Source organism: Osmerus eperlanus, chromosome 22 (genome assembly GCF_963692335.1).
Source record: "Osmerus eperlanus chromosome 22, fOsmEpe2.1, whole genome shotgun sequence".
Lineage (NCBI taxonomy): Eukaryota > Metazoa > Chordata > Actinopteri > Osmeriformes > Osmeridae > Osmerus > Osmerus eperlanus.
Genome location: NC_085039.1, coordinates 3,147,443 through 3,167,962, shown reverse-complemented (window position 1 = coordinate 3,167,962; position 20,520 = coordinate 3,147,443). Strand labels below are relative to the sequence as shown.

General features: G+C 40.2%; 1 protein-coding gene across 5 annotated transcripts in view; it reads right to left on the bottom strand.

Annotated features, from left to right (window-relative positions):
- Positions 1-20,520, bottom strand: part of npepps (aminopeptidase puromycin sensitive) — a 208,030-nt gene that overhangs the window by 152,014 nt on the left and 35,496 nt on the right. For all 5 annotated transcript variants that reach the window (XM_062448799.1, XM_062448803.1, XM_062448801.1 and 2 more), the window contains 2 exons: positions 14,674-14,788; positions 5,243-5,407 (listed from right to left, as the gene is read on the bottom strand). In XM_062448799.1, coding sequence (XP_062304783.1) covers positions 5,243-5,407; positions 14,674-14,788 — 280 coding nt within the window. The remainder of the gene's footprint in view (positions 1-5,242; positions 5,408-14,673; positions 14,789-20,520) is intronic.

The following is a 20,520-nucleotide window of genomic DNA, read 5'->3' as shown; positions in this document are numbered from 1 at the left end:
AGCCGTTTCTAGTTTAGCACTAGCGTTGCTACTGTATCCCTGCCTGTGTTTGCGCTGTTATACTCAACATGTATCGTGTTGTGCTGTCGGAGGACTGATCGAAAAGCGCATCATATATTTAAGTCATTTAGCTAAGACTTGCATGTACAGTACGTAATGTCACATTAAATACTGTATTTAAACGCAAGCTTATGTGGTGCGTCGCTGTATATCAGTTGTAAAAATGTCAGTAAAAAACGGACCCATCTGCAACCGATGCAAGCACACCCCATAATTTCCCCATAAATTGTACCAGGGGCGATTCTAGGATCCGACCTTTAGACATAGAAGACTAGATGTCTTACGGCGGAGTCTAGAACGTCCGCACATGGCAGCCATCTTGCTACAGTCAACTCGCTCACCCATAACATTGTGTTGGTGCTACATGTACTTATTAAATGACCATAACTTGCTCAATTTTCAACCGATTTTTAAACGGTTTGGTTTGTTATCAACATCAGAGATGTCATTATGCCACTGCATACTTCTATTCTATTTGTAAAATATCATTATTCATAAGTACTGTATCTACTCTCCAAGTGGACATCGGTCTCCCTGCAGACAACAGCGCGTTCCTGGTCCCTTCCTGTCCATCCATCCACCTGGGATGCTGTGCCGATCACACGCCCCCAGACCTGTGGCTACCACTGGACAATTGGACATTTGCCAACTCTGACCCAAGTTGAACACTAGATTTTGGTGTTTCAACACCCATTGACACTTTCCTGATGTATGACTTTGTTTAGCCTGTGTTCTGCACCTCTCTTTCGCCAACCGTCTCCTCCCAAGGTTTCTTCAATTTTTTCTACTCTAGTGAGTTTTTCTTTGTCTTCCTTGAGGGTTGAGGTTGGCTGAGGGGCAGTTCTATGGGCGTATGTGAAGCCCTCTGTGACATTGCTTGTAAAAGGGGCTATACAAATTAATTTGATTTGATTTCAGTTATGAGTTCTTGACTTTTAAGAGGGTAGACATCTGGACAAGTCTCTCTTTACACCTTTTTGTCCTCTGAAAGACGACCGAGCAGAGGCATTAGTCAAAGTAGGCAGGCCCCAGAATGCCTGGGGCCCTGGTGAAAATTCAAAAAATATTAAATATAGTACAGTATGTTATTTTTCATATTTATGTTTCTCCCAAATATGTAAATAAATTATATCCTGCCTTCCATTACGTTATTCATGTGCGGGACAAACCCAAACCCCCCTATCTTGCACAAATGGTATGTCCCATATTGTTTCTCAGCCCAGCAGTGCGAAATACGTTCGGTAGCTTAATCAGTTAGCCTACAGTAAGAGAGACAGATAGGAGACTTTGAAACGATATTATGAAACGATTATATGTTAGGTGCAGCAAAAAGACGGAAGGAGGAAAACAAAACTTTTATTGCCACCCTCCCAAAGGTGACCACTTTTTTTTATTCTGCCAACAATGTCAGCAATAGTAGTTTAGCGGCTGCGGCTAATACTACTAATGTGTATAGCTTAGCGCAGTGGTTTTTAACGCTGTCCCCTCAGGGAACCCCTGTCCTGCATGTTTTAGATGTTTCCCTGCTCCAACACACCTGATTCAAATAAATAGGTTGTTATCTAGCTCTGTAGAAGCCTGGTAACGAACATGCATTTGAATCAGGTGTGTTGGAGCCAAGAAACATCTAAAACATGCAGGACAGGGGTTGCCTGAGGACAGGGTTAAGAACCACTGGCTTAGCGGCTACTAAAGAGCATTAGACATTAGAGCAAGGACATTAAAGAGGGAGAAAAATATACAAGAGAGCAAGGTATATGAATGCATTGATCATAATTTAGAAACATTACACTTGAACAACATGATAGGTGCTTCACTGTAGTTGAACAACATGACTTAATGTAGTAGTTAAATCATTTTTCAACTTGTTGATTTACTCTCTTCAGAAAGGGGCAGCAATGCAAGTGTCTTAGGAACCGGCATTTCCAGTCAACCATTAAGGAAGAACGTATGTTCAAATTGTTGTCGGTATGGCTCAGGAGCCAGGTAAAGAAATACATTATTTAAGGTCCTCAACCAGTCTCTGCCTAGGCCCCCAAATCACTAGAACCGCCTCTGCAACCGAGTATGTATTGTATAGCAACAAAAAGAAACAATGATAAACTGATATAAAAGATTTCTTAACTGAAATGATATGCAAGTTCTTAATTTATGAACTTTGTTACCTACAATGCAGACAGAATGTTTTAACCACATAATATAAAAGAGTTGAGATGGCTCAGTTACAAGAGCATTTGACCACAGACCAAATGGTCTCAGGTTCAAATCTCCCCTCTTTGAATCACTCTGAATAAAATCTTTTTAGGATTATAGTTGTAATTTTTCTTGAAATACGGACTAAAATAGTGTTGCATCGACAACAAGCACTAAATATCGCTGCAGGCAGCAATGGCGGAATGCTCCTCAACATTTCAAAATTGACATGATACATTTATGAGTACACAACATTTCAAGACAATTGGAGCAATGGATGATTTTTAGGTTACTTTTTGAAATGATCCACAAATTGTCATTGAAGTGAAAAATCCATGCTGCAGACATTATTGTTTTTTTGATACCTTTTTGTTCCCCATGAGCAATAAGGCATTTATACCAACTTTCAGACATTTTGGCCTGATGGGGTCAAAATGCAATCAAGCTAAAACGCGAACAGAGAAACGCTAAATATTTGATGGATATTCTATACTCACAATCGACTTGAGAAAACAAGGGAAAAAAGAAACAACCTGAACCAGGGATTGCACCCACAATTCTGTGGTTGCCTGCAACACTCCCTATCCCGTCAGCTACACATCAAATGATGTGTCAGTCATTGATGTTGCTCATTAAAAAGGGTTGAGTCAGATATGGAAAAAGTTCAAACAGCTGTAATTCAGTAAATTTTTCACATATCAAGGTGAAACTTCGTACAGCAGTCATGTCATCCTGAGGCCTGTTAGGTTTGAAAAACCATCTGTCAAAATGGGCATTCGATTTTTGGACACAGATATTGAGAAAATGTTCACATTTATATAAATATGCACCTTTCAGCCATTTTGCTAAAAACATTTTCCTTTTTGCTAAATATATGTATCCGACACATACATAACGAGTTTTAAGTCAATTGGAGTCAGTCAATTTGGAGCGCGCGTGGACGATGGAGCAGGGGAGACCTGCTGTGTTAGGAGGAGACCGTAGCAATCATCCAAGAATGCACATTTAAAATATTATGGTTGTTTTGAGTTAAAGAACTTGCTAAATGAATTTAATGTCTGTTAAATTTCAAATCCAACTATAAATGTATAAGAGCGTTCCAATCAGATCAGATTTTTTTAAATTGTTTTTAACCCTAAAGGTTTAAAAGGCTACCTCTGCCTAAACTGACATACATCAACTCAGAGCACTGAGTTTCAACATCCATTTACACATTTATTCTCAACTTTGTACTCTACTCTTAATGCATGACTATGTTTAACTTACGGTCTGCACCTCTCTGTCAACAACTGTCTCTGGAGTGGGGGCTTTATAGCCAACAAATTACACCCCTGAACTTTTAAAACAGATCTATTGGTCTACTACAATTGTAAATATCCTATGGCTTCTTCTCCAATTGGGCCTTGATACAATGCCATCTAATATTTTCTGCCCATTCTGTTTTTGGGGACTTTCCACACATGCACCTTTTGCCCAGGTCCTCTATTCTGCCCTAGTACATGTGTTTTCCAACACAATCAACCCTGGGGTTGTAGCCCTTCACCATTGCATGGTGCCATTGTGCCATATTTGATAATCACACCAGGAAAAGTGATTTTAAGGCTATGATGCGGTTTCTATTAAATTGCTACCAGCTGCGCATTCGGCCATTTCTTTCCCTGTCTTTCAAGACCGCAATTTGCTTTTCTATCAGAGATCGCAAGGACTCCCTTGCACAAGTATGTAATTCAGAGAAGGGTTACAGCCTAAATAAGATTTATATGTATAGCAAAATATGTATTATATTTAGCCTATATTTATACGGTTATCTGACAAAGGGAAGCACACCAAAATGTGTTTGGTAAAGCGAATACAGAGCTAATAGATGCATTTCTGAAATATCAAGAGGTATAAATGAGTCAAGTGAGTTACAATAAATGAATAACTTAGTAGTTGTGTGAAACACACAAATACAGATTCCTTGAACTATAGATAGTGCACAGTTCCAGCGATGTCGTCGGTGACACACAGACTTCTGGAATTATAGATAGATAGTACATAGCCTTCAATAGCCAATGAGTGCTTCATAAACATGAATGCGCCATTCCCCCCACTCACGACAAACCAAGCAGAAATAATAATAAAAATTAATGCAAGTAAACTAAAGTACATCCAGCTCAAGTACTCTAATTAAAATAGCCTGGGTTAATAGTCTGGGGAAGCGTCTAAATATATAATGATGAATCAGATAAAACACGTGTTTATGTTTCAGTACTAATAGTGGATCTGGATATGGGATATGATAGCTCCAAGTACCACCTTTCATTAGAGCCCACAATTATGAAAAGTAATAACCTTTTATTCTAGGTATGGATAACGTATTTGGCCATGGTTACCAAAGGTCCTTTTGGAGTCTTGAAAAGGGACTTTAAGAAAATGCCTGGATTTAGACAAATGTGTAATTGAAATGTTTTGTGGAACTGTTATCAACATTGGACTTGGACGAGGTAAGGCTTCAGGCTTCATGTAGGGAGTCAGGTGGCTGAGCGGATAGGGAAGCGGGCTTGTAATCAGAAGGTTGCCAGTTCGATTCCCGGCCGTGCCAGATGACGTTGTGTCCTTGGGCAAGGCACTTCACCCTACTTGCCTCGGGGAGAATGTCCCTGTACTTACTGTCCCTGTACTTACTGTAAGTCGCTCTGGATAAGAGCGTCTGCTAAATTACTAAATGTAAATTTAGTAAATGCTGTGGGTCCCATTGTGTTTTCCAGCTTATACCTCCAGAGCTGGCCCTAGGGGTTTGGGGGCCCTAAACAAAATAGTGTAAGGCCCTGACTTTTACTTTGGGTATGCCTTGTTTAGGTGTTTTTTTTTTTTATTACAAATTTTACAGGAGGTTAAATGCTTTTGCAAAAGAACATATATTTACACTTAAATGTTGATCCTGTATCGTCAAGACTACCTACATATAATAAAATATGACAAAACTTTAAAACTAACAAACACTAACCTCTATAGGATGGCTGTTGTCCAGCGCATCTAGGTCCAGGGCCCTGGTGTAGTCCGCTGAAACAAACTGCGTCCAAATGTCGTATTCAGGAAAGCAGTGGTCAACACAGAGGTACTCAATCCAGGACGCAAATCCCTCATTAAGCCACAAATGAGTCCACCATTCCTATGAAAAAGGAGGAAACGTATCGCACACATACAAAACAACATTAAGCACCATTGATAAGTATTGAATACAAATGAAAAGCTTCTGAACATGACTCTTTGACCAAGATGCATATCATTATACATATCCTTCTGTAAAGCATTTCTTTGCTTTTCACTTCTGCTTATTCAGTTTAGATCACGGGTTACAACATTATCATACAGTGTCTCACCTACATTTAAGGGCTGCCAAATCAAGTTGCTACTGTACCAGCAGGTACCGCCGGTGCTTTGGAGAACAGGATATCTTAGCTACAGAAGAGCCACCATTTAATAACTTCTGTTAAGCTTGAGGGTGTCAAACGAACGACAAAATCACTCAGGAAATGCATGTCACCCTCTGTATATGGTTAATATTGCACGCTCACAGATTTCCACAGATGAAATATATACTCGCTGTGCTGTGCAACTACAAGATTGGCATGGGAAAATGCAATTGTCTCTGTAAGCCTGATTTTGGCTAATTTCGAGTTTTACATCGGACCATTTTATTCTTAATTTATGCCATGGCCCGGTTCTCTGAAACCACAGCATTTACGGCCCTAGTGACATTCATCCACTCCGCCGATTTTCTTTTGTTGCCAATACCTGATGACAGGCCGCCAAACCGGACACATTTCATCGCCTCCACCTCTGTTAGAACCTCGATCTCAGTCTGTGAAATCTTTCTTTTTTGCGTGTTTAGTAGGGCTGTCCCCGACTAAAATTTTCTTTGGTCGACCAAGACTCGACTAAACAATTCGACTAATCTAAAAAAAAAAATATATTCTATAAATGTCACAATGTTTTTCATCAAACCATTTTGTGTTATGTTTTACCTCACTGTTTTAACCCTTGTGTTATCTTCGGGTCATTCTGACCCATCAGCCGTGTGACCCACCGTTGTATTGCGACAAATTTACCTCATACAAAAACAAAGTGAAGCATTTTCTTTTAACCGTTGGGCTGTCTCAGACCCCCCACATTGCAAAGGTTAAAAGAAAATTATTTTTATTAGTTTTTGTATTGGGTAAAACTGGGTAAACACAATGATGGTTCGTTATGAACCTTTGGGTCATGTGACCCGAAGGCAGCACAAGGGTTAAGAGATAATCTGAAAGAAATACATACCTAAGCAGGGAGATTGACAACTAGACAAACATAAATGTGCAAACATTTTCCCGACCTGACTCAATGTAGCTGCTGGACATTAGATTCAGCCGCTATCAAATTTGCTGTTAGGCTACTAATAATAAGCCTTGTGTCACCAGTCCTGTTGTTACCGAATGCCGATAATAAAAAAAGCCTGATTGTTAGAGATAATAAATAATAACCAATCAGGCAATGTACTACATATTTATTTGTTTAACATGCAAATCATCAGAGCGCGCTGATCACTGCCTGAAAGTGCAGCATGCGAATTTACGTAGAAGACGAGAGGGAACGGTGCAACAGAGAAAGATTTTGTTGTTGGAGAAGATAATGTCATTCGATTTGGATGTGATATCTTTAACCTTGATTATTCAAAGTGTAAACTTCAGTTTAGGGAATAAACCTGCAATCTTGCTTCATGTCTTTGATTATACACACGTATATACAGAACTAGCTTTTTGACTAGTAACAGTCTAACAGCTTAGCACATCCAAACCCGACAATTGTTGAAAGCGTGCGGTCTCTCAAATCGAAAACTAGGCTGTTATTCAAAATAAAATGCAGATGGTTAGACCTATAGTAGCACAGCATAAGCAGACATAGCCTAAAACTTTTGTTCATGAAACACAAAAATCCTAGGCCTATGTCACACACTGTAAAATAATGATCCGATGGCCAATTTACGTTTTTCAAGTGGTAGGCTACATTCGACGTGGAACTATGGAATATAAACCGTTGTTGGCAGAGTGTGCATTCTACATGTTTTGAGTCACCCGGTACTTTGATAAAATGCTTCCATGCCACAGATGTCTTTGTCATTTTGCCTAAAGGATTAATAACACCAATTGTTGACAAAGTATAGTAGAGTTTAGGCTAACAGCTACAATTGTGCTCATGTGCAAAAAAACAAAACAAAACGCAGATTAATGAAAGGGAAAACGCTAACACCGGCAGCTCGACTAAAAAACATCTTAGTCGACCAAGAGCATATCGACCAAACAATCGACTAGCCGACTGAGTGGGGACAGCCCTAGTGTTTAGCCATTTTAATTCAGACAAAGAAATGACCTCAGGGGCGCATTTATAGGCCATCTGCATATTCATTTATGGGAGGAGGCAAGGCGGGGTCAGTGCAGGGCACTACACTGCGACCGAAATGGTCGCATTTGCGACCTTTTGAAATGCCATTGCGACTGTAATTTTTAATGGGTCGCTAATGTATCACTGAGTATTTTTGTGCTTACCTTAGGTTTTAGCCAATATGCTATGATATATTATATATTTTATATTTATTATATTATATTTATTATATATTTTAAGAATATGTTTTAAAACGTGCTCTGAGCATGAGGCTTTAGCCCCGCGACCCCCTGCCCCCCTCCCGGAATGGTGTAGCCTAATGTTGATTAAAAAGAAAATCAACCTCTCGTCAAGACGCACGCAGCAATCGCATATAGGCTACTCAATCTGACGTGTTAAAATGAAGCAGACAAATCGCCATGTACGGAGCATGTGAGTGAGAATGATACGGACATATGAATTTCGACACCAGTGGCTCGAAGAATACCAGTGGTCATTGGTGCCATCACCAGAGTATAAGTAGCTCTAGTATTGCCAAACTTTTTCGCCAGTGAAAGTCGCAACGTGTAGCCTATTGAAAAGTATTGTGTTTTCGTATCGCTTCAGATTCCTCACTACATCAAATGTGGTTGTCATTACAGTTTACTTAAGTCTTCTAAATTAAATAAATCTCATAAGGTCTGCGAAAAAGTAGTATTGCTAGGCAAATGAGGCAATACTTGTTTCGAAAGTAGTATTGCCATGGCAATACTGGCAATGGTTAAGGTACCAAGACGTAGCAATGCACGGTGTGTACTGTAAATTCTGTGGGCCTTCAATTGCAGGACTGTCCAAATTTGTAACAGCGTCACAACAATTCAAACACGAAACATTGAAGCTTCACAATGATAGTATGAAGCATGTGAAGTGTAGAGACAGGTAGGCCTACATATCCCATAACACAGCAGCAATCCCGACTGCATTTCCTTAAGAGTTCAGGAGTCTGCCCATCTGTGCCCCCAACCATAGTATGTTGAAATCTACAATAAATTCATTTTGCACTTCATAATGTAGGCCTACTGTATTTTCTATTGCAGTAAATCTATCCCGATCAATGTTAAAGAAAACAAGAAGGCATGTGGTTTAAAAGATGGCAAGTAATTAAAGGTCCCATGGCATGCTGTTTTTGGGTGCTTTTATATAGGCCTTAGTGGTCCCCTAATACTGTATCTTTAGTCTCTTTCCCGAAATTCAGCCTTGGTGCAGAATTACAGCCACTACGAGCAGTCCCACAATGAGCTTTCCTTAGGACGTGCCATTTCTGTGTCTGTAGCTTTAAATGCTATGAGGAGGAGAGAGGCGGGGCTAACTGCCATTGCAAGCCATGATGTCTCTCGAGGAAAAAACAATATTGCGCTCGCATGGTCGTAGCTCATTTTCTCGTTGGTGGGCCAAATTCTCTGTGCGGGCAAAGCAGAGAAAGGGGAGGTAACCTTTCCCCTGATGACGACATAAGGGGAAGATTTTCAGATCGGAGCATTTGAGCTTTAATTTTCTAAAAGGCAAAGAAAAATACCCAGGGCTTGGTTTACACCTATCAAAATTTCTAGCCACAGTGGGACCAAAGGCAGGCTAGGGGAACTCATTAATGTTATGTAACCTCATAAAGTGACATTTTCATGCCATGGGACCTTTAAAGTACATTAAAGCACATCTGTATCAGAATCAGAATTCGGTTTATTCGCCATGTATGTTATACAAACACAGAATTTACTGTGGCAGGGAGGTGCAAAACACTAAACATATACAGATATTAACTTAAGTAAAAGTACAAAAGTTTAACTATTTCTAAGAACTAAACAATCTAAGAATACAACAATTTAAATATAAAATAAAATATATATAAAATAATAGAATGAGCAGCGTTATGGAGGACCAAACCTGCCATATTTACAAATGAATGAATGAATAAATAAATGTCCACATCCATGCATTTAGACAGAAATGAACGAATATATGTATTAATTAATGCACAATTGTCAATCAATAGTTACATATATTTTACATTTATGTATGTATTTATTTTTTTATTCATTTATTTATTCATTCATTCATTCATTCCCAATATGATAATGAGAGGAGGCCAGTAGGCGTGGAAACTGAAGTTCAGACATTGCAATCAATCCAGAGCCATAGATTCAATCTAGCTAACGCCTGGGACACACTGGCTGCGAAGCGCCCTGAAGCGCCACAATCTGCTCCGAATGGCGCGAAGCTGTTCACACGACGTGCATTTCTCCACGCCGGTCACCAAGCCTTTCACCTTGTCTGAGCTTTCCTTTTATACATGTCAAGCTGACATGGTACATAAACATGGCATAGGCTACAGTTTAATTAGGCAACTTGTTGCTCCAACAACCGTCGCAACAGCATCCCATTCCCAACATAACGTGGCAACGTTTGGCTTTTGTTGCCGTAGTCTTTGTAAAATACGTGCTGTGGGGCATACAACTCCATGTAGGACTAAGCTACATTTCATCTTCGATGATTAACTTTGTGTCGTCAATCTTCATAAATTTCTCTTCTGCTTGATTGGGGGCTATGACAGATCGTCTATCACGCTCTTACACACAGGACAAAAATGTTGGTTTGACAATCAACAATCAGGATTTTTTATTTTTAAATGTTTACATTTTGAGAATTGATCGGATATCGTTTTTATCGGGGTAAACACATGGTTGGCCGGTCAGCGTAGTGAAATTGGGTGTTAAGTGATATCCCACAACTAACGTAGTCAAATCTTTATAACATGTTTGTTTATCCAAGTATCATATGGTGAATTAAATCTTTGTTTTCAACGAGGTCGGCCAGCCTGGCCATGTAGGCCATGTTGTCCATAAAAACGATATCCGATCAATTCTCAAAATGTAAACATAAAAAAAAAAAAAATGCTGATTGTTGATTGTCAAACCAACATTTTTGTCCTGTGTGTAAGAGCGAGATAGCTATCTGTCATAGCCCCCAATCAAGCAGAAGAGAAATTTGTGAAGATTGACGACACAAAGTTAATCATCGAAGATGAAATGTAGCTTAGTCCTACATGGAGTTGTATGCCCCACAGCACGTATTTTACAAAGACTACGGCAACAAAAGCCAAACGTTGCCACGTTATGTTGGGAATGGGATGCTGTTGCGACGGTTGTTGGAGCAACAAGTTGCCTAATTAGCCTGTATCCTATGCCATGTTTATGTACCATGTCAGCTTGACATGTATAAAAGGAAAGCTCAGAGAAGGTGAAAGGCTTGGTGACCGGCGTGGAGAAATGCGCGTCTAGTGTGAACAGCATCGCGCCATTCGGAGCAATGCGGATTGTGGCGCTTCAGGGCGCTTCGCAGCCAGTGTGTCCCAGGCGTTAGCTAGATTGAATCTATGGCTCTGGATTGATTGCAATGTCTGAACGAACGTCAGTTTCCACGCCTACTGGCCTCCTCTCATTATCATATTGGGAACAATGAATAAATGAATGAATAAATAAATGAATATATAAATGAATCAATCAATCAATCAATCAATAAATGAATACAAAAATAAATACATACATAAATGTAAAATATATGTAACTATTGATTGACAATCATGCATTAATTAATACATATATTCGTTTATTTCTGTCTAAATGCATGGATGTGGACATTTATTTATTTATTCATTCATTTGTAAATATGGCAGGTTTGGTCCTCCATACAGCGTGAATGGTCAACATAGTGCAATCGGATACTGAGATAAAGTGGCTTATGCATACTGAATTGCCATTAGATGGACTTATAATAGTTAAATAAGTGAATGAATGTCAATGGGAGTCCTGGCCATGTTGAAGAGGCCAGTAGCAGATGGAAAGAAACTGTTCTTATGGCGTGAGGTTTTGGTCCTGATGGACCGCAGCCTTCTGCCAGAGGGGAGTAGCTGGAACAGGGAGTGACCAGGGTGGGAGGGGTCGGCCACAATCTTCCTCGCTCGCCTCAGGGTCCTCGAGGTGTGCAGGTCCTCGAGGGTAGGCAAATTGCAGCCGATCACCTTCTCAGCAGTGCGGATGATACGCTGCAGTCTGCTCTTGTCCTTGGCAGTGGCAGCAGCGTACCAGATGGTGAGGGAGGAGGTGAGGATGGACTCAGTGATGGCTGTGTAGAAGTGCACCATCATTGTCTTTGGCAGGTTGAATTTCTTCAGCCGCCGTAGGAAGTACATCCTCTGTTGTGCTTTTTTGGTGAGGGAGCTGATGTTCAGTTCCCACTTGAGGTCATGGGAGAGGATGGTGCCCAGGAAGCGGAAGGACTCCACAGTGTTGACTGGGGAGTCGCACAGGGTGATGGGGGTGAGTGGGGCTGTATTCTTCCTGAAGTCCACAACCATCTCCACTGTCTTAAGAGCATTGAGCTCTAAGTTGTTCTGGCTACACCAGGTCACCAGGTTGTCAGCTTCCCACCTATAGTCAGACTCATCCCCGTCAGAGATGAGCCCAATGAGGGTGGTGTCGTCCGCAAACTTCAGAAGTTTGACAGACGGATGACTGGAGGTGCAGCTGTTGGTGTACAGGGAGAAGAGCAGAGGGGAAAGGACGCAGCCCTGAGGAGATCCGGTGCTGATGGACCGGGAGTCAGAGATTTGTGTTCCCAGCTTAACGCACTGCTTCCTGTCAGACAGGAAGTCTGTGATCCATCTGCAGGTGGAGTCAGGCACGTTCAGCTGGGAGAGCTTGTCCTGAAGCAGGGCAGGGATGATGGTGTTGAAGGCAGAGCTGAAGTCCACAAACAGGATCCTGGCATAGGATGCTGGGGAGTCCAGGTGCTGTAGGGTGAAGTGGAGGGCCATGTTAACGGCGTCATCCACAGATCTGTTGGCTCTGTAGGCAAACTGCAGTGGGTCCAGGAAAGGGTCTGTGATGGCTTTGAGGTGTGCCAGCACAAGGCGCTCAAAAGACTTCATTACCACAGAGGTCAGGGCGACGGGTCTGTAGTCATTGAGCCCTGTTGGCCTTGGCTTTTTGGGCACAGGGATGATGGTGGAGGACTTGAGACAGGCTGGCACATTGCATGTCTCCAGGGAGGTGTTAAAGATGTAGGTGAACACCGGAGACAGCTGGTCAGCTCAGTGCTTGAGGGTGGCAGGAGAGACAAGAGTCCGGCCCAGCTGCTTTGCGGGGATTCTGCCTCCCTGTATGCAATACAGGTTATTTATTGTTCATTATTATCCAGAGCGGCTTACTATAAATAATTTGAGCCAGTAACTGGAAAAGTTAGTAGCGCAAGTGCCACCAGTGGAAAAGGTCAGTGTACAGCCCTGGGTCAGTGGCTCTTTCACGTGCGGTCAATCTCACGTTGATTGTGATTTATAAAGGAAAGGTGCGCAGGACCTGGCGTACGATTTAACCCTTTGATGCGTGATTTTTTTTTTTTCAAGCGTGCGGCCAGAACGTTCTCAAATTTGTCTGTTCCATTAAAATATCTCATTTAGCATTATTAGCATTTCTCTGTTCGCATTTGATCTATGTTGCACTCCGTATCAGTGAAACGGCACAACCCATTGGTTATTTGTGATATATCCCACCCCATCGTGATGTATTGCTTCCGGGACTGACAAAACTTTCTATACCTTCAAACCAGTTTGGTTGTCTTAAACCTTTCTGGGAAACTTTTCTGGTGAGGAAAGTATTCATACTCACAAGTTATATACATACCGGTGGCATGATATTGAGATGAAAGCATGGACTGTTGTTGTATTCCACTAGCTGATGTTTTTGCTAGCTAGCTCGTAGTAAAGGGTAGTATTCAAGTAGTTAGCGATTGCTAGCTTATGTTGCATAGATAGTCGGATTATAACAAACACAATAAGGCAGACATCCACTCTAAATTGATAGCTATGCATAGTTTTGTGATATTTTGCTGGTTTCCATCTACTGTAGTAGTTGATTTTTGTGAACACCATTTGGTCTGCGTTACCAAATAGGTTACTTACTTTACCCATACATGGTACTCTAAATCAGAGGACGAATGTAATGTGTAATACGGATACGTTACTTCAGTATTTGAGCAATCCAATTTATTTGCACAAATTGCTTTTCCAAAAAAAAAAAAAAAAAAACAACGAACCCATTTGGGCCATGGGAGACATGGATCCAGAAGAATGTCTTAACAACATATCTTGAAAGCTTTTAAATAAAAAGAGAACAGAATATTATCCCCGTAAATGTTTTCATTAATTGTGTTAATTATTCCACAATAGACAAACTCTAAACTCATTGATCTAGCCAAGCCGGTTTGCCTTACTTATAGGCGGTCAAATGACTGCAGTCTTCAGACAGGGAAGCTTTTACTGACAATGATCACAGGCAGTAATAATGATATACTGGTTGACAATGTATAGTGAATGTACAGTAACATTAAGACTCCAGTTACTCCTGCAGTAGTCATGCTGCGCACGTTTCGGAAAAACGATTTGGAATTGATAAATGAAGTAGGCCTATCTTATACACATACCTGCAAACTCAGAAGGGTTGAAAAAGGTGACACATTTTATACAGACTTATACAACTAGCCTGACAATATGCCTACGTTTCCTGTAGCTTTCTTGAATTTTGTTGAATACTAAACTACTGTAACTCATTTATACCTTAACTCATTTATACCTCTCGATAGTTCAGAAATGCACTTATTTATCATGTGTATCAGCTTTACAAAACATAGGCTACTTCATTTTACCATTGCAATTATTGTTACCACAACCATAGTCTACATAACTCTATAAATAGTGGGTGTAAAATACAGTTTCATAAGATTTTATGATTTATACTTACATTACAGCGATATTCCATAGTGTAGACCAGACAGGACACACAAAACTGAAAGGCTTCACACTAAAAATTTAATTGCACACCTATTCAGAAGCTTGGTGGTTAACGTATTTCTGTTTTCCGCAAGCCTAATACAGCGGTGGTGCATGGTACGGAGTTAAATCTGTATCAAGTAGAGTGCTGTTATTACCATAGTGACCAGGTTTCCAAACCACTGGTGGGCCAGCTCATGTCCCACCACTAGGGCAACCCACTGCCGAGATGAGGAGCACGAGTTCTTTGGGTCAATAAGCAGTGCAGTCTCTCTGAAAAAACAGGATCAAAAGTTCAGAGGCGTAAACATCCTTATGCAATCAAGTGTGTTTGGACAATAAACTCAGGCTCATTCCCCATAGTAGTACAAAACACACAGGTGACCATTTACAGACACGACCAAGTATGACATAACACAGATAATATATATGTGTGTGACAAAAAGGTCCTTAAAAGTGGTTTGGGGCACTAATATCATACTATTATCATACTATAACATTTACGAAACAAAATAGTGCATCAGATAACACAATGTTGTACCACTCTCGTTTAATGTCAACAGTGAAATTGACTCAATAGGACTTGATGTGGCATGAATATGGGGGTTATGCAGCCTCTATGTGCAGCATCTGTGTGTACAAATTAGAATGGGTTTAGTTCCCCATGCTCATCTCAAGAACCGGCCACTCTGCAAAGTTCATATTCTGCATACGTATTCTTTAAAACGGACTGCAATGACGTTTGGATAAGCATTTCGACATCAAATAATAATACAAATTATTCGCCGCAGCTTGGCTTTCTCTCTTCAATCACAGCCCCTTCATCTGATTGGTCCTTTGGTCTGCTGCAAGTTTCCTACGAATAGGCCATCTCGAGAACCGGGCACTTTAATTATTAACAACATTAATATTTTGCAGGTGTCCTTTTTATAAGCGGATATATAACAGACTGCAGTACAACGTTTGAACTAATGCGATTAACAAAGGCATTCGCAATAAACAAAACGTGTAAGGGAAATTCAGTTTAGTTATTGGTGGCCAAGCTGCGAAGCCACCTATTGTGTTTCTACCTTTTCTTCTTATTATTAATATTGGTGGCCAAGCAGCAAAGCTGCGAAGTCACCTATTGTGTTTCTACCTGGTCTTCTTATTATTATTGGGTGTGCTTGCCTCTTGCAAGGAACAATCTTATATTCTCTCTCAAATACATTTATTATTTTTATCTATTTTACCACCCTAACTCGTCCCTCAGTTTTTGCATTACATAGACAATGTTGGGGTAAACATTTTCATCTTGGTCACAATTGCATTGCTTGTATTGAAATACAATACAATTCCTGCATTAAAATAATGTATCATGACAGTTTGTATGATTTGGTCATTTATTATCACACTAGCATGTAATTATCACGGCAAACAATTACACTGCACTAAACTGTAAGTGTAAGTGAAAATAACAAAACCAGTCAGTATGATGACTTGAGCGAATATCATTCACATCTTACTAAAACAGCGGCCACGCGAAAGGGAATGAGGAAACCGTTTCCTCTACTAAAAAATACAATGCGGGTCACGTGAAAAAAGGATCCAAAGACTCGTAGAAAGACCGAGTCGAGAAATTAGCAGAGGGCGCGCTGCCATTTGTATGGAAGCAAATCAGTGACATCATGTTTTGAATTTTAAAAGGCATTGAATACATAATATAGAAATTTAAACAACACCGAATTCACATATGAATATATATTTCAATGGGGGGGGAAAATCTGACCCAAAAATTCAAGACCCGTAAGTTCAGGTTGCTCAAATTCAAGCACCCCCAAAAATTTGAGCCAAAACATTTCGAGCCTATCAACTTCGAGCCTAAAAATTTCTATCTTAAATTGGAGCCTTATGGAACAATAGGGTCATTGTAATCAATAGGAAATCATTGTTTAAATATGATTGGTATGAAAAGGGCATTGTGTTTGTGAATGATGTTATAGATGTCTGGTAACCTTTTGGAATATAAAGCTTTCTTCGACAAATATAATTTAAACTGTACTTATAGAGAATATAACAAGGTCTGTAAAGCAATACCGATACCACTATTACAGTTAGTTCAAAGCACATTGTTATATGTAAGAATAAGACCCTTACCAACTTTACCAAATGTTTTTATTAGGGTTCCTCCGGTAGGAGGGAACCTATTGTTTTTGTTAGTATTCTTATTATTATATTTCTCCGCTAAATGGCCCAATAGCTCAAAAAGTCCTTGACCTGATTTTTTCAAATTTGTCCCAATGATACACCAGGTCACTCACTACTCCCAGACCGCTAATGGCCCATGTACGCCCATAGGTGGCGCTATAAGCCACGCCCAAAGTCTACGTGATTTCCCCAGCGCCCCATTGTTGCCTGAAAATTGGTATACATGCCTTATTTCTCATGGGGAACAAAAAAGCCTCAGAACCCATAAGGTCCGCCATGATAGATTTTGCTGTACTGTCCAAATTTGGTACAACCTTCAAAACCCTTCTCCTCATGAACCATAGATCCAATCGACTTGAAATTGTTACAGATTTGTAGAACACATGTCTTTCTATAGGGTCAAATTGAATAAGGAATGCAATACAAAATGGCTGAAAGAAGTGTATTTATGTAAATGTACACATTGCCACAATATCTTTGTGTTAATAAATCAAATATAATTTTGACCGATGGTTTTTCAAACCTTTGTGCCTTCAAGATGACATCATTCTGAAGTACCATACGCATTGATTTCTGTTGCTATGAAAACCAGTTTAGCCAAGCTAACTAACATTGTTTTTAGCTAGCTTGCATTACCATTCAATAGCTAACAAAACATTAGTAAAAATAGCTTGCTAATCGAGCAGAACTTGTTAATGCAGGAGACTCAGAGACCTTAGCATGTCACTAGCATCTCGTCATATCACGCAGTCGGCGCACAGCTAGATAATCAGTTGTCAGCACTCTTGAGTACCCAGCATGTAGTGCGGCATTTCAAAAAACGCAAAGACTTGTGGAAAATAGTTCGGTTACAACGGCCATGCGAGGGATTTCAGTTGTTGTGTTCGTTCAGTTAGATGTTTGTAATGTTATTGTTTGTTAGTTAATATCATCTTGTTGGTCACCCTGAGTGTGCATGTCGTGTAGTTTAATGGGAAGAGAGAGTCGGCTATTTTACTATCAGAGGCTACACTTGCAAGGAGCTGGACGTGGACTGTACCCGGGCTGTACCCTAGCCAGTTGCCTATGAGGCTATTCTTGAGATCTACTCAAGAAGAAAGTGAATATCCGTGGTTCTCAAGCGATCTTCGAGAAAGTTTGAAAACAATGTTGCGGTTGATATGTATTGATTGTGGGAGGTAATTTTTGGACAACATCTAAACCTCATGCGGCTGCTGCAGCATTTCTGCTTTGGCATGACCTGCGCTGGGAGAGAGGGAAACAGCATGGATGGGGATAGTGTGCGGGCAGATGTGTCTTTAAATAGGGTGAAATGGAATGAGAAATGCAATACAAAATGTCTGAAAGGGGTGTATTTATGTAAGTGTCCACATAGCCTCAATATCTTTGTGTCAATAAATCAAATATCATTTTGACTGATGGTTTTTCAAACCTTATTGGCTTCAAGGTGACATCATTCTGATGTACCATGCGCAATTTTATGCAATTTTACCTTGAAATGTCAACCGTTTCTTAACCTTTGTCCCAAAGCTGACCAAGGCTCATACTCTGCCCTTTCTACTCATACAATCGCAACAGTTGGTGTGTAGCAGAGAGGATAGAGACTGACTTGTGACCTTATGCTCATGAGTTCAAATCCCCATTCAGCCTATTGTTGTTGGCCAAACATGAAGTAGTTTTGCTCTCTTGTTGTCCAACTCTCCATCTTCAACAGTGTACATGTTTATAATATTTTGCCATTTTGCAGAGGAACCCGCATCGCTGCTTGCAGCTATATTTAATGATTGTACTTGCTTTGACAGTAAATGTAATAATACATATATTAGTGATGCTTTGAAATCTAAGTATTTTTTTGATAACATAGGATTGTGTGTACAGGTTCCGAATATGGTTGCATTGTCCATAAAAATATTTAAAAAAAAAACATTTTAAATTCATTAAATGGCTCATTTCCCTAAAAGTCAAAGAGACTCACTTTAAAATAATTTATAAAATATATCCTGTCGCTGACTTTCTTAGAAAAATATTCAAATTTGGTGTAGAACCTTCTTTATTTTGTCAGGTGGCTGATAAGACTCTGGAACCATGCCTCAGTCCGATGTAATCCAATTTTGCATTGAGGCTCGATTGTTCTGCGAGCAATTTTATTGTTCATCTGCTCTGTTATGCGCCCTCTGCTGACATCCTGAATATGTGACTGTCAAGCTCGTGGGAGCAACTTCCGGGTCACAACACAAAAATCTACGCAAAATTGAGAAAGAAGATTTCCACACACTATTTTAATTCCCGATTTCCATGTTTAAGCACATCAAAGAAAATCATTTTCCGTTTTCTATTATCAAAACGGAAAATGAGTCGTGTTCCGTTTTTTGTTTTCCTATTTCTAAATGGTAGTCGGGAAACAGCTTGTTTCCCGATTTTGGTTTTCTTATTTCAAAACGAAAATCCACTGGCCGCAAAGTCCACGGACCGGCTTGGTGACCGGCGCGAGGAAATTTGCGTCTAGTGTGAACAGCCTTGCGCCATTAACTAACTACGTTTTTAGGATACCTTTACAGGGCTCCAGACTGCGACCAAATAGTCGCATTTTGCGACCAGTTTTTGAGACAGTGCGAGCATTTTTTACAAGGACTCGCGCAAGTGCAATCTACAAATTTGGAATTTATTGGGTGTGCACAACGTCAGCACACGTTAGCAACGACGCATAGATACGACGTTCTAGTAAGACAGCGATATCAGCGAGCCCTCAGCATTAGTACCGTAGCTAAAAGTCTAGGAAAGTTGAGGCTATTTTTCGCGAGGTACCTATAAACCTAGCTAAAAGTCTTGGAAAGTTTAGGCTATTTTTCGCTAGGTTCCTACGAACATGTCTTAAGACAAGTGGGTTTCCCTTCGTTCTTTTGGTGAGCAGTTTCACGAGCCCTTCTTACCCTGCGTCATGGAGCCGAGCAACTAAATACTAATTTAGCACTAGCGTTGATACTGTATCCCTGCCTGTGTTTGCGCTGTTATATTCGGCATGTATTGTGTCGTGGTGTCGGAAGACTGATCGTAAAGCGCATCATACATTTAAGTCATTTAGCTAAGACTTGCATGTACAGTAGGCCTACGTAATGTCACATTAAATAATGTATTTAAACTCAAGCTTATGTGGTGCGTGGCTGTATATCAGTTGTAAAAATGTCAGTAAAAAAACGGACCCATCTGCAACCGACGCAAGCACACCCCACAATTTTCCCAGAAATTGTACCAGGGGCGATTCTAGGATCAGACCTTTAGAGACCCCAATGAGAATGTGACATGAATACAGTGCCTTGCAAAAGTGCTAAACCCCCTTGTAATATAAATCCCTAATTTCCCTGGATAACAATTAATACATTTATGTATTATTATGCAAAATATTGAATGAATGAAAAAACTAAGGATGTCCCTTTCTTCATGAACAACCAGCATCAAATGATAATAAACAATATATTTTCTATTATTTTTAGGGGCGCTGGGATGAAATTTAGGGGTGCTTGAGCACCCATAAAAAGGGTCTAAAACGCCACTGAATTGTACCCTCTCTAGTTACATTAATAATTGCATTGCAGTTTAATAAAAGTGTGCCCCTAAATTTTCGTCTTGCGCTCCTAAAATTTTCAGTCAGGGGTTACTGTGCTCCTAGTAAAAAAAAAGTTAGTCTGGAGCCCTGCTTCATGTTTAATGTATGTACCTTCCTGCCAACGTAAATTCCTTGTCTGTGCAAACTTTCATGGCGAATAAAACCCTTTCTGATTCTGATTTTTAACCGTTTGAATTGTGTCAAACAGAAGCTA